The 24,662-nt window shown below is 42.6% G+C and overlaps 1 protein-coding gene and 1 pseudogene across 2 annotated transcripts in view; both read left to right on the forward strand.

Annotated features, from left to right (window-relative positions):
- SH3RF2 (SH3 domain containing ring finger 2) overlaps positions 1–24,662 on the forward strand; it is a 139,677-nt gene that overhangs the window by 57,336 nt on the left and 57,679 nt on the right. For both annotated transcript variants that reach the window (XM_035014390.1, XM_035014389.1), the window contains exons 3-5: positions 9,624–9,893; positions 13,014–13,109; positions 19,573–19,896. In XM_035014390.1, coding sequence (XP_034870281.1) covers positions 9,624–9,893; positions 13,014–13,109; positions 19,573–19,896 — 690 coding nt within the window. The remainder of the gene's footprint in view (positions 1–9,623; positions 9,894–13,013; positions 13,110–19,572; positions 19,897–24,662) is intronic.
- Positions 8,690–9,183, forward strand: LOC118016774 (annotated as a pseudogene).

Genomic DNA, 24,662 nt, shown 5'->3' on the forward strand with positions numbered 1-24,662 from the left:
GGAAGGGAGGAGAGTCACCTCCTGGGATGAGTGAGCAAGTTCCTCCCCTTATCCCTCGGGCTCCCGTGCTCCTCGGGCCCTCCCTCACACATGCCTATGCCCTCCCAGAAGAAGAGATGACAATGGAAACGCTTTAGGTCCCTGGGGAATTCAGTGCTATCATTGAGCAGCTCTGGAACCTGGCACCCAGCCCATTTCAAAAGCAATCCCCAGCTATTTATTAAGAACCAGCTTATGTTAGCAGCCAGGGATATGGCTATGAACATATCTGGAATTACCTCCTATGATAGGGGAATGAGATCATCCCAAAAGAGTCTCAGAGAAATGTTTGCAGGAAAAAGTGAAAGCATGCTCAGGGTGACCCTAAAAAGGGGCTGAGGACTGTGAATGGTTCTTTCTCTGCCCCCTGGTATAAACTCCTGCCTCTAACTTTTTCCCTGCTATGAGACCCTTGATAACCCAGGAAGGAGGCAGGAGGAACCAAGGGAAAGAAGCATGGCATATTCTGGGTACTTGATTGATATTTGATTAAGAGAGGAAGGCAGGAATGCCATGCCCACTGATTAAAAGTGGCAGGAGATAGGTAATAAAGTACAATGCAGAACTGTGGTGTCCCAGCTCTCTACCTAGGACTGGAAGAAGAGAAGTCCAAGACAAAAGACTGAGGGAAGGTGATACAAAGAGAGAGATACATGACAAAAGTCGCCAAACAGAATAGACTTTTAGAATGTAGATATAGGGCCAATAATAAGAACCTTCCTTACATTGATTCCCTTCCCAGCCTTCATCGTCCTGTTCTTTTCCTCCATAACACTTATTACAAATTGTAATTATATATTTAGTTATAAGTTTAATCTTGGTTTCCACAACTAGACAATGCCTGGCATAGTTGGCCCTCAAAAGTGTATTTATTGAAAGAATGAATGAATAACAAGTAGGGCTGGAAAAGTGAGGCCAAAAGATGGAACAGAGAGCTCATTACTCCTCTCTCCTCCTTTGGGCAAAATCTTGAAGCATCCTTATTTATTGAACACTTATTATTTGCCAAGTATTTTACAAGTACTCTGTGATTTATCTCATTAGTCCTCCCAGCAAACTCAATGAATGAAGTGCATTCATAGGTCCCCAAGACCCCCCTCAGATTCAGTGATTCAGTGGAAGGGCTCACAGAACTCAGCAAAGCTGTTACACTCACAGTTACAGTTTATTACAGTGAAAGGATACAAATTAAAGTCAAAATCAGAAAAAAAACACATAGGGCAGAGTCCAGAAAAGACCAATCACAAGCTTTCAGTGGTTCTCTCCCAGAGGAGTTATACAGACACTTACTGGACTCAGAAACAATGCATGACAGCACACATTAAGTATTGCCAACCAAGGAAGCTCACCCAAGACTTGATGTCCAGGGTTTTTGTTGGCGGTCCATCAGATAGGCATGTGGTTGACTTTAGTCTCCATCCAACTCATTGAGAGGTCAAGGTTTTACCACATGACTCAAGCCTCCCACCGTAAATCACATTGTTAGCTTAGACTCTCTGGTATGCCCCAAAGCCCCAAGTAAACCAAGTCTCTCTGAACAGACAGGATATTCCAAGGGCATAGATTATCTCCCAGGTCAGCTGCCAAACCTTTCATTGGAATAGGCAGGGTCTGAATAACCCAGACTTGCTGAGAGTACTGCACAGAGAGGTAGAATACTGGTCCCAATTTGTGGATGACCTAAACTAAGGATCATGAAGGCTAAGTTATTTGGTCAAAGTTACAAATGCCAGAATGCAAACAAACATCCTACTTGACGCTAACATCTGTGTTCTGTTGCACCCTTGTATCTCCCTTAAACAAGTAAAATTCTCTATGAAGAAAAGAAATTCACATAGAGTATCTCATAAGCCTGGCCTCAAATGTAAATGTCCACATTCAGGGATTTCCACTTAGGAAGAGCATAATACTGTGAACCTCTGGTGATCTCAAGCCCCCAACTAGCAGATGGTCTTGATCCTGTTGAGCACTGGGGGGGTTCTCCCTTCTCACCAGAGAAGACAAAACATGTGCACAAGGGCCAGCCAGCACTTTCTAACATATACTCCATTGCCCAAAATCTGCTCCAAAAGGATTATCATGGTGAGGGAGAGAGGCAGGGTGGCCCAATTGGCTAAGCAGCAAGTAGGAAGTTAAGATCTGGGACAGTTAGTTGATCCTTTGTCTCACCAGTAGAGTAAAATCACAGTTATCTTACCCAGCATTCCCAAGGCCTGTTCTGTTAATCCTGCAAAGTGGTCCAGATGCAAATATAAAATCACATTGGCAGATAAAGCTTCTGAGAAGCCAGTCAGCAAAAAAAAACCTATGTGAGTTTGTTTAACTCAGCGTTTCCTGAACTTGAGTATGGAACACTTTTTCGAATGTGTGTAGGACCAAATTACTAAAATTCAGGACAATTTGGGAAAACATGGCCAAAACTCTCCTTTTTTATTTTCCGGCTTATGCCAATAAACCTACTTTCAAATTACTCTTATCAATCATATATATTAACCTTGAATGTATCCCTCTCCTCCAAGAATGGCAATTTCTGGGTATTTCTTGATTAATTCACAAATTCATTCATTCTTCAAGCATTTGTCAAACACCTGCTTGTCTTCAGGTCTCAGAAACAGATACAGACGTGCTTTAGACATACATCCGGAACTCTCCAAAGAGAATTCATATTTGGCTCAATAACTTGAGCCAAAGGCCAGGATGTTTTTTTCTTGGCTCCATTCTCTAGATATGGGCGATCTCATGACCAGCTCAGGGAGGTAAGCAGTTAGCTCAGCATGTTGATTTTGGCTCCACCTGATGCCGAGAGTAGAGAGAACGAGGCCAAATCCTTTCTGAAGCAGTGGGAAGTGTCACTGGTGCATGGTGAAGAGCTCATTACATGGTAACAAATGGAGTTCTCATCCTGGCTCGGCCTTTTCCTTTGAACTGCAGTGGTTCTGTTCCACTTGGGCTCCTTTTCTCATACCCTGTTATCAATCCACATGCCTCCTTCATTATTTTCAAATTGGAAATAAGCTCAGAGCTCATTGGCAACTATACCTCCTGCTGTTTCTGGATTCTACTGTTTGGAGATTTCATTGCTATGTAGTCTTGTTGTTTCCGTGTTTTTAATATGTGCTAGTCAGGACTTAGTCAGTTTCAAATGTCAGAAAATAACTCCCAAGTAGTTTAAGTAATATTACAGATACGGTCTTATTTAACTAAGTATCCTTCAAGCACAGCTGGATCTAGGCATTCAAATTTTATTGTCAAGGCTCTTATCTATCTAGTTCTCTTATCTATCTATATCTCTTTCTGTTGCCTTCTGCAGCTTTATTCAGGAAGATGTGTCTATTGGTTAGGAAATGCCACCACTAGTAGTCCAAGGCTTACCTCCTCAAGGCTCATGATCCAAGAGAGCTTCTATATATCAAACCTCAGAAAAGATTCTAGTTGGCCCTGTTGGAGGCAGATGACTGTACTGCACAAAGCACTATGCGAGGGGGATTTGGGTCCCCTGGCTAGCCTGGGCCGCATACCCCTATGTGTTTGGTATGAGCAGAGTGAATGGCAGGCCTATCAGAAGAAGATGGAGAGAAAACAGGCGGTTCCTCAGAGAAGGAATTTGCCATAATTTCACTACTAACATTCATTACTACAACATGCTGTCACTGCTAATGTCTCTGCATGACCTCGTTTCCATGTTTCATGCCATGCATTATCCCTCCATCAAAAGCATGGTCCTCGTGGTTTTCAGACCCTACTGCGGTGACAAATGAATAGACAAATTACAGGACCATAGAAGTCCTGAGCCTTTTGAATTATAGAAAAGGAAAGCTCTTTAGGCACATACAAGCTTCCATTGGATTATCTGGCTTTCAGAAAAACACCAGGAAAAAAAGTTTGGTGATAACCTGGCTTTGAGACCTCCACACCCACTTTATCCCCGTTCCCCCTCCCACCTACACCTGTAGAGACAGAACACAACTGTGGGTGATAATAGCTACTACCAACAATGTGACGGGTGATAGCCGATGTGGAACTCAGAGTCATTTTCCCCTGAGAGAACAGTCGAGAACCAGATAGAATCAACCAGCGGAGTCTCTTCAGGTGCTTAACTTTTATGTGAGGGCTCTGGAGTTCAATAATTCATGCTAATGCAGCCAGCAGCAAGCAAATTGCGTTCACACTCTATTCAGATTTTGATTATAAAACAGAGCCCCAAATGAATTTTATGATGGAAAAACATACTTGGTGACTTCAGCTGGATAAGAGAGAATGAGGGGGAGAGAAGCACCAGGCTTTGAGATCAAAAGAGCCAAGTCAGTCTCGGGGCTGCCACACACTGGCTGTGTGACTTCGCATGACAACGTTGAACGTTTCAGAACTTTTGTTTCTTCATCAATACCATGGGGTGATGCCATCTACTTCAGAGGATGTTGAGATCATATGAATGCCATAATAAATGGAAAGTGAAGTAAAGCTATAATGTGAGACAAATTTCTGTGGCCCATCAGGACCACAGTTAATTTCCTTCTTCTCTTCAGATTCTCTCCCCCTCTCTCTGCACCTGTCCCCACCCCACCCAATTTACAACTGGAAGCCAGTGGTTCCTATGAGTGTAGAGCTGAGAATACCAGAGGAGACTGAAGAGAGAGAAGATGTTAAAAATGGATTGACACTGGGGCGCCTGGGTGGCTCAGTCGTTAAGCGTCTGCCTTCGGCTCAGGTCGTGATCCCGGGGTCCTGGGATCGAGCCCCGCGTCGGGCTCCCTGCTCCGCGGGAAGCCTGCTTCTCCCTCTCACACTCCCCTTGCTTGTGTTCCCTCTCTCGCTGCCTCTCTCTCTGTCAAATAAATAAATAAAATCTTTTAAAAAAAATGGATTGACATTGCTCTCTGTCTCTCATTCTCTCTCTCTCTCAAATAAATAAATAAAATCTTTAAAAAAAATTTTTAAAAATATTAAAAAAAAAAAAGGGGCGCCTGGGTGGCTCAGTTGGTTAAGCGACTGCCTTCGGCTCAGGTCATGATCCTGGAGTCTCTGGATCGAGTTCCGCATCGGGCTCCCTGCTCGGCGGGGAGCCTGCTTCTCCCTCTGACCCTCCTCCCTCTCATGCTCTCTGTCTCTCATTCTCTCTCTCAAATAAATAAATAAAATCTTTAAAAAAAAATATTTAAAAAAAAATGGATTGACATTATGCTTCCTCAATACTTGCCTGTACTAAGGGAAGATGGAGGAAAGATGAAGATGGTCAAGCACTTAGTACTATCTCAAGGTTTCAAAGCTCATGTGTCTTCACAGAGATTTAAGCACTATGTGCAATTGTGCAATTTCAGTTTTAATATACTTGCTCAGTAGTCATTAAAATACATTGCCACTTGCACTGGAATGTGAAAAAAGGCAGCTTAGCCATTTACAAAACCTACATCGAAACTCCATTGCTCCCATTTTAGTTAGACTAAGATGTAACTCAGACCAGGGGCATCAAACTTGGATGCTGGGGGAGCTTGGTAAAAATGCAACCAAAAGATTCTGGTCAAAGCGGTCAGGGTTGGGATCCAGGAATCTGCATTTTGGACATCTCCCAGGATTCTGATACAGGTGAACCACAGACTTTATTTTGAAAAACACTGGCTGAGGGGGTAAGAGCTTGAGTTCCTCAGGATAGACAAACCCCACCTCAAATCCTAAACCCACCACTATCTACCTTCATGAACTTGGGCTGCTTTTTTAACCTCTCTGATCCACAGTTTTCTAATCACAGCTTGTCATGAGATTAAATAAGATCTATTGTGGAGTACCTAGCACAATGCCTGGCATGGGGGAAGGAACAGTCACTAATCTTAGCTATTAATATTATCATTACAATGCAAAGTTAAAGGGGCTTCAGTTCTTTTTTTCTTAAATTTTTTTCATTCTTCCTTTTCCTTTACTTTTACAAATCCAAAATAACAGGGCCTTAAGCAAGATGGACGTTTATTTAGTTTCCAGACAAAAGTCTAGAAGTGTAAAAGTAGTCCGGGAATTGTCTGGCAGCTCTGCAACCCAGACTACTTCCTTCCCTTTTTCAGTGTGACCTTCATCCTCACTGTTCAAGATGGCAGCTAAAACTCCAGCAATCATGTCTGCATTCCACATAGCAAATTGCAGGAAAGGAAAGAGAAAATCAGTCTCTCTCAGGAACGACACATCCTAAAAGTTGCTTATACCCCACTGGCCAAAACTTAGCTGCCCCGGGGAGACTGGAAAATGTGACCAGTGTTCTAGGTGGCCATGTACCCCAAAAATGTGATTTATATTACAATGGAAAATTGGAAGAAGGAGGGGACAACTACTGTGTCCGGATCTGCGCAACCCTAAGAGTCTAACAGATTCATTTCATTCTTCGGAAATCCTGTGCTTTCATTCTGCTTCTACCTCCTTATTTCTCAGGTGAGAAACTTTTCCAAGAAGGTAGTCAACATGGTTTGCTGATCCTACTCAGTTTGACTTATTTTCTTCCTAAATTGCTCTCATACCTTTCACTTCTCATTCTACAGTTTCATTCATTTTATTTCTACTATCCATTTTTTTTTTCAATTTTTTTTAAGTAATCTGCACACCCAACATGGGGCTCAAACTCCTGACCCAGAGCTCAAGAGTCAGATGGTCTACTGACTGAGCTAGCCAGGCATTCCTGTGTGCTGTCCAGTTTTTTTTTTTTTTAATTTTATTTATTTATTTGACAGAGAAAGAGAACACAAGCAAGGGGAGCTGCAGGCAGAGGGAGAAGAAGAAGCAGGCTCCTCGCTTGAGCAGAGAGCTCCACGTGGGGCTCGATCCCAGGACCCTGGGATCATAACCTGAGCCGAAGGCAGCCACTTAACCGACTAAGCCGCCCAGGCTCCCCTCTACTGTCCAATTTTAATAGATGATACAATTATTTCATTGTAGAAAAGTTCGAAAACATGGCTAAGCACTTAGGGAAACCATTTTTTTAATATTTAAAAATATCAACACTTAGAAATAACCACTCTTAAAATGCTGGTATAGCCATCCAGCATATGTAAATACATATGTATTTACAGTGAAAGCCTAGTTTTCACATATAATGAAAACGTAACTGTTTTTAATCTCTTGTCATACTTAGTGTATATCATGAGTAATTGTCAGTGTTATTAATTATAGATCAATACCATCAATTTTAATGACTGCAGGGTTTTCCACAATTTATTCAACCAGTTGCATCTGTAATATCCACAGCACCGTGCTAGCCCTCCTAGCACACACGTCTTCACTCACTTCTCCACTAGTTTCCTGAGGACGAGTGTGTTCCTGTGGTTTTCTGTCTCCCTGGGCCCTCCTTACCGTGTCCAGGGTCCAGCAGAAAAGCACTGCTCTAACATCCCATCAGCAAGGGACTGCTCAGGTCTTATCTCTACCCCTGAACTGCTTGAATGAATACTGCAGACTCAGAAGGTTCTCAAAGACCTGAAATACTGCCTGCTTACATCCCCTTATGAATAGCAAGACTGCCCCCAAGAGAGGGGACTACTTCACCCCACTGCTGAGGAAAGCACAAAATACAATACAATCCCAGGTGACACTGAAGGGCTAGTAACCATAAGTTATTAGAATTTGCAGTTTGCCATTCTGACTCCAAGCAAGACCAAAGTGAGGCTGTTTCTGCATGTAGAAACCAGTTTCAATTAGAAAAAAAAAATGCACTTGACTGAAACAATTATTTAGAGAGACAACTAATTTAACAAATGACAGTATTTAGCTGACCTGTTTTAAAGTGATGATTGATTTCTGACTAATTCTTTGTCTCAGTGCTTCCTAATGATCCAAACACTCATGACGTTTACACTTTCTAGAGAAGGCTGAAGACAAATTATGTTGCATCACTCTCATATAGCACTTTCTTTTTATTAATTAGTTAATTAATTAATTTTAGTAATCTCTACACCCAGTGTGGGGCTTAAACTCGCAACCCTGAGATCAAGAGTTGCATGCTTCTCCAACTCAGCCAGCCAGGTGCCCCTTGTATAGTACTTTGTATTTTCAGGGACTTTTCACCTCAATTTTCTTCCCATCAACACTGAGGAATAAATAGAACTGATATCATTAGCCTTTCCTTGTTCTAGCCATCCTATAAGAGATGCCATTTATTGAGCCCATACTATGTATCAAGCAACATACTAAATGCATTATAAATATTTAGGGCACCTGGGTGGCTCAATCGGTTAAGCATCTGCCTTTGGCTCAGGTCATGATCCCAGGGTCCTGGGATCGAGCCCCACCTCAGGCTCCCCGCTCAGCGGGGAGTCTTCTTCTCCCTCTCCCTCTGCCCCTCCTCCCTGCTTGTGTTCTCTCTCTCTGTCTGTCTCTCTCAAATAAATAAAATTGTTAAAAAATGCATTATAAATATTTAGTCTTCATGACTACCCTAATGAAGTACATATTCTATTATTACCTCATTTTATAAATGGATATGGTTTGTGAAAGATTAAATGACTTGACCATGGTTACACGAGAGGAAAGAGGTAGAGCCAGAATTCCCAATCAGTATCCAGGCCCCAAAAACAGTCACTGACTCACTGTAAGTTCACATAGTTGTGGAGTCAAGTCCAAAATCCTGTTCCCTGCAGAGTGATTAAGAACAGGGGCTCTGGCCCCCACCCCTCTCTGTCTTCTCTGCACTGAGAGCAGCCCTCCTGCCACAGCCCCTCAGCCCCTGAAAATGTCCGCCAGTGCAAAGCTCGTCTCCACCCCCTTCTTGGTCAGGAGCACCTCTCAGCTGTTGAGCCGATCACGGTCTGCAGGGGTGCTAAAACCGCTGGAGACACTGACAGATGAGGTACCTTATAAGAGCCTCAGCAGCTTGGCAGAGCCCCATGTCCCCTGACCTCAACTTATTTCTAGCCGCAGCTCCAGAACCTGCGCCATTTCAAGGGAATCGACACAGCAGTCAAGTTCATTGGGGCTGGGGCTGCCATGGTAGGGCTGGCTGGCTCTGGGGCTGGAATTGGGACTGTGTTTAGGAGCCTCAGCATTGGTTATGCCAGGAATTCCTCTCTGAAGCAACAGCTCTTCTCCAGCGCCATTCTGGGCTTTGCCCTATCGGAGGCCATGGGGCTCTTGTGCCTGCTGGTGGCCTTTCTCATCCTCTTCGCCATGTGAAGGAGCCATCTCCACCTCCCATAAGTCTTTCTCCAGTGTCTCGTCTGCCCTGTATGTTCCTTTTCCTGTACCTCCCCAGGCAGCCTGGAGAAATTGGTTGGCTCAGGGTTTGACAGAGGGAAGACAAATAAATACTGTATTAATAAGAAAAAAAAAAAGAAAGAACAGGGGCTCTGAAATCATGTAGCCTGAGTTCAGACCCCATATCTGCCATTTCCCAGCTGTGTCCCCTTAGGCAAGGTACTAACCCATTCTGTGCCTCAGTTGCCCTACTTAGAAAAGGGGGTAATAAGAATGTCTATCTCAAAGGTTAAAGAAGATGATCCACATCCAACACTTCAGCACATAGGAAGTGCTCAGTAATCAGTTATTAATGTTATACCTTCTGTCCCCCTAGCCTGTAAACTAAGGACATATTTCATTGGTCTGTGCCGCTGTAGGTGCCTCGGGCAAAAGCCTTATACAACTACCGAGGGCAGAATCCTGGTGACCTGAGGTTTAATAAGGGAGATGTCATCCTTCTCCGGAGACAGCTGGATGAGAACTGGTACCAGGGGGAAATCAATGGAGTCAGTGGGATCTTCCCAGCCAGCTCCGTGGAAGTTATCAAGCAGCTGCCCCAGCCACCCCCACTCTGCCGAGCGCTCTACAACTTTGACCTACGACACAAAGACAAGAGTGAGAACCAGGACTGCCTGACCTTCCTCAAGGTAAGATTCTGGGGAGCCATGGAGGTCATGGGTGACTACATAGAGACTGGGCAGAACCTGGAGTTTCTTTTTTTTTTTTTAAGATTTTATTTATTTATTTGAGAGAGAGAGACTGAGAGAGAGAGCACATGAGAGGGGGGAGGGTCAGGAGGGTCAGAGGGAGAAGCAGACTCCCTGCCAAGCAGGGAGCCCGATGCGGGACTCGATCCCGGGACTCCAGGATCATGACCTGAGCCGAAGGCAGTCGCTTAACCAACTGAGCCACCCAGGCGCCCGAACCTGGAGTTTTGTAATACTTGCTGATTTTCAAAATGTATACATATTTTCACATACATGTTTATATGTATGTATGTGTGCACATATATGTAATGTGTGTGTATACAATTCAAAACTAAATGAAGTTGCCAGAGAAATCTAATGAGAGTTTGATGAAAATCCTTAAACCTTTCCTATTGCAATTACAAAAATAAGTATTCACACATTCATTCATTCATTCATTCTGTAGTCACTTGTGAGCACCTCTTCTTTGCAGGCACTGGGGATGCAGCATGAACAAGTCACAGTCCCTGCCCTCAGGCAGAGTAGTGGGAGAGAGAGATAAGTGGACAAAAATTTACAAATACATTTTGACAGTGTGCTGGGCAAAATACAGCTCTTACCTCTTTATGTATCTGTAAAGGCATTCTTGCTGACCAAGTTCTGAGCCCCTAATTCTATTCTTTATAACATTCTATTTTATTATAAACATTGTATTCAAAGCCCTCCAAAAACACAATAAGATAATTATATCTTTATATATAAATAACCTCTTACAAGACATATTTTCCAAGCACATTAATTACCCTAAGATTTTTTTGCCTTTTTTTAATCAGATAATTCCTCACCATGTGCAAGTAACAACACTTTTACTAAAGTCTAGACTACTTTAATTCTCTGTATTCAGTATTTATTATTCCTTAACATTCAAATTCTCCCACAGAGGCCAAAGTTGGGGTGATTTTCACTCTTTGCTGCTTATGATAAGTACATCAAATACTAGAAGTGGCTCTGGTACAGTAGCTCAGGAAAGGTCTTTTATTTTATAAAACATTTTTATTCCACCACTACCAGAAATGAGATTTATTTCAGATTGCCTCAAACTAGATAATATCACTGTCCTCCATATTTTGAAATATTGATCATTATTGTCTTGGCACCTCAGAGTGAGCCCTTGAGGAAGGTCATTCTGTGGCCCAAACTGCAAAGTCTGTGCTTCAACGACACTTAGAGGAAGGGCAGTTTAATCCCACAGATATTTATTGAGTATTTACTTTTTGCCAGGCATTAAACACTGAGCTCAGCGGACACCACTGGAGGAAGGCAGAGGTAGGAAGCATTGTCTGCATTTTTGTCCCTCTCGGGGAATTTGCAAAATTTGCAAAAACTCACTCCACCTGCTCGTTCATTCAATGAGCCCATCCATGTGCCAAGCTGCCCACTGGGGATAAAATGATGAATCATTGTCCCTACCTTCACAGAGATGGCAGACTAGTGGAAGGAACAGACACATATGAATGGGAAATTATGACAAAGGAACCAGAAGAGAGGATTTGCTCCATTCTGGAAGCTATGGAAGGCTGCGACTACACTAGGAAATTTCATGGTCTTCCTAAACTCAGCATGTCCAAATTAAACCCAAGATCTTCCCTCCCAAAAGCTGCTCTTGTCCTAGTGCTTTCTATCTGAGTAGATTGTACAGTTTATTCACACATTCACTTATTAATGCATACAGACATTCACTGAGAAATATTTACTGAATGACTACTAAATGGGAACCACTGTATTGGGTGCTGGGGACACAGAAATGAACAGAGCAGAAAGAGGCCCTGAACACATGGAGTTTATAGTCTGATGGGGGTAGACAGGCATTAAAGAAATCATAACCTATAAATGTGTCATTGTAAATTGTGATGGGGTAGAGAAAGCTAAGAAAAGGTATAATGCAATAATGAACTTAGATTTGGATTCATCTAAATTCCTGAGAGGCATGGATCAGAAGGTCAGAGCGATCAGTGGATGGATATTCAGATTTGGACTGATGAACAGGTATGGAAGTGGAAAGGCATTCCTGATATGGTGAAAAATCAGTGTGTCCTCTATGACTTCTTTTATATGAAATATAAGGATGGGCAGAATGTATGTATACATATACATATGCTAGGAGTCAGAACAGTGGCTACTTCTTGCTAGATGATGGGAAAGGGCACAAAGGAGCCTTGTGGGTGCTGAAAATGTTCTCTATCTCTTCATCTGGATGGGGGTTTCATGGAAATAGTTAGTGTTAACATTCATCAAGCTTTACATCCAAACTTTATGAACTTCATTGTATGTGTGTTTGTTTTCAGCAAGTTTTTAAGAAATCATTGCGTGTGTGTGTGTACGTATATATATGTTTTATCTTCATAGAGAAGAATCTGGGGGGAAATGTGCTAACAGGGATGTTAACAATGGTTATATCTATTTTGTAGTAGAGTTAGGTTTTTTTACTGTATTTCCTAATGTTTCTACAAATCTACATATAACCTTTTATAATAAGAAAATTTTGAATAAAAAGCCACCTTATATCTGATCCATTAAAAATTGAATAAGGGTGCCTGGCTGGCTCAGTCGATGGAGCATGCGACTCTTGATCTCGGGGTTGTGAGCCCAAGCCCCAAATGGATGTAGAGATTACTTAAAAGTAAAAATAAAAAAATTTAAAGTTGAATAGGTTCTGAAAAATCTTCAAAATTAGAATGAAATTTATTCTTCCTTTTGCTAAGCTAGAAATCTCTCTCCCTATGGCTCCCATACTGATTTCTCCATCAGATTAATATAAACTAAAGCCCAGATTCTGCTGCTGATTGAAAATTTGGAATTTTCAATTGGATTCCAGTGGTCCTCGAAATTATTTCTACTCCTCTTGCCATCTTGGTGGCCCAAATGCTGCCCTTTATAGAGGAAGATTTTGTAACTAAATTATGAAAGAGTTACATTTCTTGCACCTTACACCATCTGGGATTCCACACTGATCTCCACTGAAAGCTTTCACCACCTGAAAACCAAGAGCAAATGGTGACCTTGAGACTTTGTCTCTTTCAGGGTGATATCATCACGGTGATCAACCGAGTGGATGAGAATTGGGCAGAAGGCAAGTTAGGGGATCAAGTAGGCATCTTCCCGATCTTGTTTGTAGAGGTACGTGAGTATCAAGTCTACATCAAATGCATGCTCACTCCAAAATACACACGTGCCACAGGGATGCCTGAGAAAAATACCTTTTTGATAAGAGCCTTATTTCAAAAATTAACTAAGGTCTCCAAAGAAAAGATGCCAGAAGATAACACCCAGTTCTGGTAAGAGTGTGGGGAAATGGGCCTTTTTATTCTGCCAATGAGAGTGTAAATTTTGCAATTTCTCATGCCCAAACTCAAATAAACCCGTATCAATAACATTAAAAACCTCCATCTCCTTTGATTCAGCAATTCCACATCTGAGAGTTTATTGTAGAGAAAAATTCAAACAAGTATGCAAAGATATATGTACAGAGTGTTCACCAAAGCCTTGTGTGTAATGGTGAAAAACCAGAAATAATCTAAATATCTGACAATAAGGATTTCATTTTTAAAAATTAGGGTGATGAAAAAATATATACCCATTAAAATTTATGTTAAAGAAAAGTAGTCAATATCATTGAGTATTTGGGTATTATGGAAAAAGGTTTATGATTTCTTGGTAAATAAAATAAAGTTTAATGGGTATAGAGTATTGGATTAGGACGTCAGAAAGTCCTGAAGATCTGTTTCACAACAATATGAATATACTCAACGCTACTGAATCATATACTTTAAAATGGTTATTAGGGTAAATTTATGTCATGTGTTTTTTACTACAATAAATAAATGGAACTGTATGAAACTAGACTTATAAATATGTGTGTGTATATATAAATGGATAGAGGACTGGAAGGATATGTACAAAAATATTAACAGTGGTGATCACCAGATGGTGAAATTCTAGATAATTTTCACTTTCTTCTGCAACTTGTATTTTATAAATCTTCGGAAATGAGCATATTGATATATTCCTTCTCAGTTTTTTTAAGCTACTTTAAAAAGAAAACAAAGGAAGACCACATGCTAGACTATGTCTACCTACTTCTCAAATGTAATACTATAACCTGGAGTTCCTAACCTCTTTATCCTCGAGCCTCACCCTAGCTTGAGGCAAGTCATTACAAATTTAAAAGAGAGGTTCCATTGTTTAACTGCATCAGTTGGATGCTTACCAGGCATAAAGCATTAAAAGTGAGCAGTGGGGAGCTACGAATGCAGTAAAAGGCATGCTTTCCTCCCTCTAGGATGGTAGGGTGAAAACAGACAGAGGCGTAGTTGGAGATATAGGGACCAATTCTTTCATTCTTAAGAGCCAAAACAGGTTCTGAAGCAAATGGTGTGCCCAGAACCCTATTCCAGCTTGCAAGGTTCTCCATAGCTCTTCCCACTCAATCAATGTTGACGGGATGAAAAATGGAAGGGAAGGAAAGAGGATGAATCCCGAGAGGCTGGTGTCCTTACAATCTCTAGTAAACAATATTCTAATTATCAGTGCTTTTTCTCTTGCTGAGGCCCCTTTGAGGCACACATACCCAATTCTCTTTACCTGTTCAAATCTCACTCAGGTTACAAGGCTCAGCTAGAAACCTGCTTCTTCCATAAAATTTCACCACTAGGTGACCACTCAGTTATCTCTGGCTTCTCCAAATACCTGATGGCTGTGCTGCTTATACTGCGCAGGCTAGACTAATACAGAACAGGTACTCTGCAAAAAAAATTAGCTTAGCAAGTGAACAAAGAGACAAAATTTAGAAAACAAACCATTCAGTGTGACCCGGTCCTATATATGTATATTCAGTCATTCAACTAATTTTACATTGCATACCTGCTAAGTCAGGTCCTAGGCTAAGGTCTAAAGATACAGAGAGATGTGGGTTCCTACTTTCAGGGATTGTAAAGTCAGACATTAATCAAGTAAGTCTAAGTGTAATGAATGATGCAAAGAGTGAAGGAGAGGGAACTAAGTGGGGGAGGGAGGGAATGATGTGCAACTTCTGTGGGAAGGGGGTCAGCAAATGCCTTTTAAGCAAAGATCAGACAGATGATTAGGAGCTATGTAGGTGAGCATGGAGGGAAGCGTGCTTTAGGGAATGAAGGTAACATGTGCAAAAGTCCTACGGGATGAGGAAGTGTAGGGAACCCAAAGGTCCAAAAGAATCCTGGAGCTGGAGCTTAGAGAGTAAGAGAATGACACGAGGCAGCCAGGGAAGTAAGTGGGAGACGGATCACAGAGGGCTTTATAAATCATCCTATACGAGTCAGGATGAGCTCGGTTATGCTATGGTAATAAACAGCCCCAAACTGTCAATGGCTCAATAAAGATAAACTTTCTTCTCACCCACATTACATGTTCGGCACAGGACCATGAGAGGCTCTGCTCACAGAGTCACTCCAGAACCCACACTGAGGTTGAGCCATCTTGTAGTTGCCATCTGGAACACATGGACTTCCCCAGTTTTCACGGCAAGGGAGGAGTAAGGAAGAATGAGTTGTACATCAGTAAATGCCTCAGCTCAGAAGTTACACTTGTTACTCCACTCATCACCCACTGGCCTGAACCAGTCCCCTAGCTCCACCTGTCTTCAAGGCAGCTGAGAAGTACAGGGGAGTACAAGGACTGTCGAGTAAATATCGTGGTCTCTGCCGTATCATAAAAAGTTTGGACTTGATCCAGAAGTCAGTAGACACCATCGAAAGATTTTAAGAGACTCAGTAACTCCATCAGACCTGGGTTTATTAAAGACTGCTCTTCTGGCTACAATGGGAAGAATAATTTGAAGAGGAAAAAGCAGAAATACCAGTTAGGAGGCCAGTGCACCCATGGCTCAGTTACAAGATGACAGTGGGTTGGACCAGGAGATTGGAAACAAGTGGACAGATTCAAACACCATTTAGGAGGTAGATCCACAGGACTTGGAGGTTGATGGAAGTGAGGAACAGGACAGAAGAAGTGGTCAAGAATGCATGCCTCACTTTCTGCTTTATGTGCCTAGGTTAGTGGTGGAGGCATTTGCTGGGTCAAGCAACATCTGCTAAAGAGGAACAGTTAATAGTGATGGGGAGACAGTGGTTAAGTCTCCAAGGACAGAGATCAGCTACAGTTAATACCTAGCTGAATACATAGGAGGTGGTTCAATTTTTGCATTTTAGAGTTTGCATGGTCCCCTGCATTATTTCAAGAAGCTTCTCCATAGCTCTGAGGAGGAAAGGACCATTGATTTTATTACCCATCTCTGATACCCTTTTTTCCAAAACTTCTACATTTAATGATTATTCATTTGGACACTCTCCCCACCACTTCACCTCTAAAATTAGTGATTACAAGAACCCTCAAGATTATCATCAAACTAGCCATTGCTTCATTTGTTCTCCTAATTGCTAGGAGGGGAAAAAGATAATCAAGTGGTTGCTGTAATCTGGGAACCTGATTTTCAAAAATTACTTGAAATCTAAATTGAGCTTTTTAAAGCAGTACTTAAATTTTGACTCCAGTCATTTCATTAAGACTAGCACTTGCTGAGAACTCTTTAAATAAGTTTTGAATTACCAGTGCCATGCAAAGCAATTGGAAAGAAGGAAAGCTTTCTTGTAAGAGTGACTTGGGTTTTTGTTGTGGTTTTCTTTTCTGCATAAACAGGATTTTTCTTGTTAATGTATCATTTGATTTATTGAATAGCACCTGGATAAAAAAATGGTAAAACAAATACTGAGCTTATACCCATTCCTGTCAGGACTTCTCCAATGAGGCCTGCCTGGGTTATGTGAACCTTGCTCAACCCAGTGAACCTCAAGGATATTGTTTCAAATGAGTGGGTATAAATTTAAAAGCTGTGTAATCCTCCCCCAACTGAGCTATTAATCATGTTGGCAGAGCACAGGGCAGACCAAGAGTCACACAGAGCCCTTTGTCAATGTTGCTTATGAAAACACTGGTGTTGCTCACCTGGGGACAGAACAATTAGGTAGAGGCAAAAAAAAAAAAATCAACCTATTTCGCTGTAGCTGTGAATGACCGTAAAGAACTCTACTCATTCAACTCAAAGAATATATATTGTCCTCTTACTGGGTGAACAATGGAGGGATCGGTGTGCTGGGGAACTTAAGACATTGTCCCTAGTCCAGACTGCCATCAGAGTTTGCCTAGACAATTTCTGGAACTTCCTAGCTGGTCTCCCTACTTCTGGGCTGGCACTTCTGAATAACAGCCAGAGTGAGCTTTTATGTGTTTCTTTTTATTTGCAAACAGTAAAATTTACTCTTTTTGGTGTCCACTTCTATACATTTTGGTAAATGCATACACTCCCATCAAGATGGAATAGTTCCAACACCACCCCACCACCACCAAAATACAACAGCATGCTGACTCTGTTGTCAGCCCCTTCCCTGATTCCCAACTGTTGGCAACCGCTGATCTGGTTTCTGGTCCTATAATTTTCCTTTTCCAGAATGTCCTATCAGTGGAATCATACAGAATGTAGCCTTTAAGTCTGGCTCCTTTCACTTAGCACAAAGCATTTTGGACTCATCCATGTTGTTGGGTGGGTCTATAGTTTGTCCCTTTATATTGATGAGCCGGATTCCACTGTATGGATGTGCCAGAGTTTGTCCATGCACCAGTTGAAAGACAATGCAGTCATTTCCAGTTGTTAGCAACTATGAGTAAAGTACTATAAACATTTGCATACCGATTTTTGAGTGGGCATAAGTTTTCCTGTCTCTTCAGTAATTACATAGGAGTGGGATGACTGGGTCAGATGCTAAGTATGGGTTTAACTTGGTAAGAAACTGCCAAACCGTAGCATGAGCTTTTAAAAGCATAAATCAGATCGTGTCACTCCTCAACCTAATGCTGCCAGAGGCTTCCTATTACACTTCGAATAAACTTGAGCCTCCCAGGACTTTTGGGACCCAGCCCCTGCCTGTCTCTGTGGTCTCTTTACCACCTGCTCCTCACTCTCTCTGGTCCAGCTTCTGTTTCTTTCTTGACTTTTTCTCAGACTGTTTTTCCATCTTTAGGATCTTCCCACTAGGTTATGATCCCTCTGTCTGGAATATTCTTACCCCCATCTTCACATGGCTGGCTCCTTCTTGTCATCTGTGTCTTGGTTAAATGTCACCTTCTCGGTGGGATTTCCTTGACCTCCCCTCCAAAGTAGGCACCTCACCCTGCCATTCTCTATCATGTCAAAGAACTTATTTCTATCGGATATTTTCTTGTTTTGTTGTCTGTTTACTGGCTGTGCCATTTATAAATCACCCCTTCTGGGCCACAGCTCTCTCATCTTTAAAGTAGACATAATAATGCCACTTCCCCTACCTGATGATTTTCTTTTTCACAGTAATAAGCTTCTTGAGGTAGGAACTATCTCCTCTTTAAAATTCTCTATATTGGCTATTTTAATCATTTGCACACTGTCATAAAAAGTTCTTAAATGGGCAAACTCCCTTTTACCTTTATAGTTGAATCTCTACATTAGAATGAGACGTGGCTTGGGAGGGCAACTTTGTCAGCGTATCTCAGCCTTCCGAAGGAACTGAACTCAAAATATAGCACAGTCAGTGGTTGTGCTAGAGCTAGAACTAGATTGCAAGAGCTGGCTTTTACATTTTCAGGAATTTTGCTAGCTAGTTGTAAACCATTGGTATATATTTATACCATTGAAATTACTAAACTCTACAAAACAGGGCATGCTCTTTTTTTTCTCTCCTCTCTTCTCCTCTCCTCTCCTCTCTTCTCCTCTCCTCTCCTCTCCTCTCCTCTCCTCTCCTCTCTTCTCTTCTCTTCTCTTCTCTTCTCTTCTCTTCTCTTCTCTTCTCTTCTCTTCTCTTTTCTCTTCTCTTCTCTTCTCCTGATTTACCAGCATATCACAGACTAAGAGGTATGGAATAAGAAAGAATGGTGGGGAGATGAAAGTGTTTAAAGGAAGTAGTAAAAGATGGTCTTAGCATAAAGATTCAAAGTTCTGAAGAACAGATTTACATTCTGGTGCAGTTGCTTCTCAAATGTATAAACCTGAGCAACTTCATGCACACATGATTGCACAAACACTCACTGAGCATCCCCTGTGGGATATGGCAGAGATGGACATGTGTGAGCTCACTGCCCTCAGGTAGCTGCCAGTCCGGGGGTGGGGGTGGGGGAACAAAAGGGAAATGATTGCAGTGTGGTGTGTAAAGTGCCACAGTGGGAGAGCACAGGGGCTGCAGCCCACCCAGGTGCATTCAGGAGTGGCTAAAAGAGGAAAAGGGTAGGGGTGTGCCTGGGAGAAATGGGTGAAGGAAGACTGCTCCCAATCGGGGAAGAGTATCATGGCTTATTTTTAACCCCTGTGGCCCACAGTGAAGAATAAGAGCAGTACCTACTTTGCAAGAGAGTTGTCAGAGTATACTGATAGAGCAAAGTAGCTGGGACGTATTGCTAAAAGGTGGAATTTGACCAAAGATGATGGTAGCATCTGAATTGGTGTCAGACTAACCTGGGTAGGACTTAGCTGCTCACACTAGATCAGGAAGACTAGCTTCTCATGGACCTTCTGTGTTTTCAGCCAAACCTCACTGCAAGACACCTTCTAGAGAAGAACAAAGGCCGGCAGTCAGCCCGCACGAAGAGCCTGTCACTGGTGCCCTCATCCTCCCAAGGCAAAGCAACCAACACGCCCACCCTGCGAAGGGGCCCTGGGCCCAGGAGGAAGGGGCCTGGCCAGTTCTCCATCACAACAGCCTTGAACACTCTCAACAGGATGGTCCATTCTCCCTCGGGGCGCCATATGGTGGAGATCAGCACCCCAGTGCTCATCAGCTCCAGCAACCCCTCTGTGATCACCCAGCACATGGAGAAAGCAGATGTTCCTCCCAGCTCTGTGGGGCAGGTAGGAAACAGACCACTGGGATAAGGGTACCTTGGTATTAGGCAGGTCATACACACCATGTCACAAGCAATATTGGATATCTGGTACTTGCTGAGCATCCATAATGCATTAAGAGTAACTACTGCCGTGTGTATTATGTGTCGGAGCTGTAGACACATGATCTCCTGTTGTCCTTGAAACAGCCTCTTGAGTTAGGTATTATTACTGTTATCCCCATTTCACAGGTGAGAAAACTGAGGCCAAGAAGAGTTAAACAAGTTGCCAGATCCTCACAGATACTTTGCTTTCCCATGCCAAAAGCCATGACATGGTTCCTGTCCCTGAAAGAACTTCCCTCCAAATACGGCACCCACTTTCCAGAGTGGGTTTTGGCATCACGATTAGAGCTTCACTTTCCCGTCCTGTGGCATCATGTGGAAAGGAAGGAAAAGAGAAAAAGGGAAACTGGGTTACTAGGTGTTTTCAGGACTGGCTCCATAATCTGCAGTGAAAAGTGAAATAAAATAATACATGCAAAGTGCTTAGCACAATGCCTGGCACATAACTGAACACCCAATGAGCACTAGCTCTTAATACTATTATTATTAAGCCCGAACACTGAATTGCCAACTGAAGGGAGATAAGCCAAGTGGCGATTGTGGCAATCCAGAAGCAGAAGTACTTCTAACAGCATGTGGCTATTTAGGTTGAAGGATGCTTTGAAAGATGAAGGACTGGAGGTATGAGGCAAAGTAATTAAGAACAACTGCATGTTGGGAATTCTGTTGAAAACACTCTTTGGAACCATGCAGGTGGCAACTTGAAAGGACAAACTTCAACTTGCACTGATGTATTTTTTTTGAAGCTGTAAATCCTGTTTTAAAACATGAATCTCTACCTTGGGATTAAAGGACTTAATTGGACTCTAATCCCTCTTTAACAAGACAAGGAGGAGGAGAAAGTCAAGGGCTTCTCAAAGACCCGTGTGCTGGTCTGAAACGAAAACAATCTCCATCTACGACATTTTGTATCTTACACCACTGTCTGGATCTCTAAGAGGCTGACTGCTCATGTACTTCAGCCCACCACCTGCACAACATACACTCACACACACACACAAATACATCTTCCCCTCCACGTACTCTCTCCTTACATAAAGAACCATAAAGTTCCCTTCCTACACACACATTCCAAATGCTTTTTTACAAGTACGTACACGCTTTTGCCCAAAATTCTCGCTCCACCACACACACACACACACACACACACACACTCTCTCTCTCTCTCTCTCTCTCTAAAATGAGGGGCCTAGTGACTTACAACTAAGCCAAAGACTAACTGAATTTTTCTGAAGCCATTTTTTTATAGAGAGAGATAGATATAGAAAGTACAGCCCACACTCAGTGGATATAAGCAAGCTCACTCAGCTGTAAGTTGGTTTCCCAAAAGATTTAGCCAAGAGTCACTTTTCATGTGCCTTTATAATTCTTCTTTCCAGTCATTTACCTCTCCTGGAGGCTGGACCAGAGTAGAGAATCCCAGTAGGATTTAAAATAAATAGTATCCCTCCCAAAAAAAAATTTTTAATAAAAAAAATAAATAAATAATGTTTCTTCCTAGTCTTCACGGATGGTGAGAATTCCAAAGTAGGGCATTTGCATATCCTATTCCCAGGGAACCTATGCACAGTATTGATAGTCTTTCTCGATTCAGATGGCTGTGGATTATAAGTATTTCTACATGTTTGCCCAGGTGTTGTAAAAAACATTAAGGCTTCACTTATAAGCTACATCTAAAAAAAGTAAAAAATTGAGCAAATGACAAGTTCTTTGGCTTCCTTTTTTCTCTAACATCCTTTCAAGCTTCCCTTACCTTCCCCATCCCACCACCCTGCACAGTGCCTAGTCCTAGTAGGCACTCCAAATCAAGGAATCAAGAGTTTTGACTTAAACATCTAGGAGATGGTGGTGACATATAATCAGGGAAAACTGGAGGAGGAATAGTTTCCTGTAGAAAGCTCACACAGGTCAGCGTAACTCTTTCAACCAATAAACGTCTGTTGAGTGCTTACAGCATGCTAGCGACCATAATGAGTGCTGGGGATTCTACTACCAATACAACAAGAACAACAGCAATAACCTTGAACACTTACTGAGACTAATATGATTGATGATAGAGAAATAGATAGGATGATATCCCCTGATAGCAAAGTCTTTATTCGCTGCTGGTCTCCTAAATCCTGCCCTCTATCCCAAAAGATGGTAAGAGCCTTTGTAGGGGAGGTATTATCACCACTATACAGCAAGGTAATTAAGGTTCCCCCAAAATAATATGGTCATAGTTCATGTAATTAGTAAACAGTGAGAGTCTGGATTAACCCTAGAATTGTCTGATTCTCGAACATACACTCTTGTCACTCTACTGTGCCATCAACAGAGACGTCATCAGGCAACGCTATTAGGATGTCAGTGTAGTTCATCTTGGATGTCTGTAGCCCCCTTCCTCTCAGACTCTTCACCAGACTCCCTTTTGACTCCCAGGCCCTCCAGCACTGTCTTCCCTGGCCACCCCATTCTCCAGTAAAGAATTTGTCCTAAGTCTTTTACACCTAAAGGTTTTCATTTACTATCACTTTGTTCCTTTATGAACTATCAGCTGTGTCCAACCATCGCATATGCTGCTGAAGTCACCACGAGTAAGCTCTTGTCATCAAGGAACTCCCAATCTAGCAGGGACACAAAAAAATGACTGACTGCGGTGGAGTTAGGGCTTCCTAACATGGGACAAGGGCCTGCTGGTACCCACACTGACTCTAGCAGGACAGAGACTCAGAGTGTAACAACAGACCTATAGACTGAGAAAGCTATTGCTTTTCCAATTTTCCCCAAGCCCCTGGATGATATTAGGAAGGTCCCAGTTTGGTGCTGGTGCTTGCTAATAATCAGCCTCTGGAAGGAGGAAAGAGCAAGGCCTGAGGGCCAGGGCTTGAGGCAAGCTATTGCCCATCTCTGAACTGAATAACACTGAACATTTTTATCATATTGTCTGATGGGTTATCTTCCATGTATGATAAGTGATACCCGTTTTATGTTCACAGAAGTGTATGAAAAGAGAGGCCAGAGCAAGGAATTTTGTTTTCCTGTTGTTCTGTCTTCTCACCTGTGGGAAACCACCTGACACATTTGGCTAGAATGTCAGGAAATGACCTCAAGGATGAACTTTGCACTAAATACAACTGTACTTGAAAACAATTCAGGATTAGACCTGAAGAGGCTGAGTAGGTTCTCTGGGAAACTGTGGTGGAGGAGGTTAAGCAGGAGGACTGGAACCCATGGAGTTGGCCTTTGGGAGAGTTCTGAAGATGATCTCTAGGTCTGCACTGAGAAGGGATGCCTTAGAAGGAGAAAGTCAACTGCATGGGACACAAGTTAGAAAAAAGTCCTTCAGCAGTGGAAGTCACAATTGCCAGGCCCACCCTAGAGATTCTGAAATTCACTTGTTCACGATGTGGAGGCTGCTTGCCCCGTTTCTCCCACATTCACAGAACAATGAGGCATTCTTGTTTTCTCTAACACCGGGCTTCCTAAGAGGTTCTGGTCCCTCAGTATACCCCCCATTCCTCCCCTCCCCCACCACTACCTGTCCCCCAACCCCCCTCCTTCAGCTTGCCCCCTTCCTGTACCACAGGTCCAGGTTAGTGGAACTGCTGGATAACTAGAAAGCCTGTCATCATTCCAGAGTTTTCTCCTTCCCTCACCTCTTACATCCAGTTAGTCAGCAAGCTCATTTTGCCCCCTGAATAGTTTTATAGCTTCTGTCCATTCCATCCCAGTGTCTTCGTTTGGGTCCTCATCTCTTGCCTAGACCATTGTTTCAGCCTCCTCCCTGGTCTCCCAGAGCTCAGACTCAATCACCACACCTCACCCCACCCACCCCTTCACCCCCACCCATTCTTCCAATCATGGCCTCTATCACAACTTCTTTGAAAACCCAAATCCATTTCAGCTGCTTTTCTTGCCCAAACTGCCAGTCATTCCCTACAGACCACAGAAGAAGTAATACCTGCTGTTTATTGAGTGGCCACTGAAAGTCAGAAACCATAATGATGATTTGCAGACATTCTGACTATCGTCACAACTGTTCAGGATAGTGCTTATATGCCCATTTTACCAACTAGGAAAACCCAGGGACAGAAAGATTAGGTAACTTGCCTGAAGTCTCACAGTGAGAAACAGAGCCAGGATTTGAGGGCAGACCTGTGCTCGCTCCCCTAAATAAGTTAAGGCATTCTAGACCCTCCATGATCTGGCTACAGTCCCCCTTCCAGCACTCCCAGATCCCCATACCCACTACACACACACACACACACACACACACACACGCATGAAAATGTATGCATGTGCGTGCACATATACACACACAAGTGTGCACACACAAAAGTTGCAGTGATTTACTTGACGTTTTTTTTTTTTTTTAGATTTTATTTATTTATTTGAGAGAGAGAATGAGATAGAGAGAGCATGAGAGAGGGGAGGGTCAGAGGGAGAAGCAGACTCCCTGCCGAGCAGGGAGCCCAATGCGGGACTCGATCCCGGGACTCCAGGATCATGACCTGAGCCGAAGGCAGTCGCTTAACCAACTGAGCCACCCAGGCGTCCCGATTTACTTGACATTTCTAAGCACAATATGTATATACTAGGCCACCTCTCTGCTTTTTGTCCTTGTACCTGGCATAGTGCCTGCATTATTATGGGCAGTGAACAAATGTTTGATGATTAAATTAAAGG

This window comes from Mirounga leonina, unplaced genomic scaffold (assembly GCF_011800145.1).
Source record: "Mirounga leonina isolate KUSES-001 unplaced genomic scaffold, KU_Mleo_1.0 Mir_168, whole genome shotgun sequence".
Classification (NCBI taxonomy): Eukaryota; Metazoa; Chordata; class Mammalia; order Carnivora; family Phocidae; genus Mirounga; species Mirounga leonina.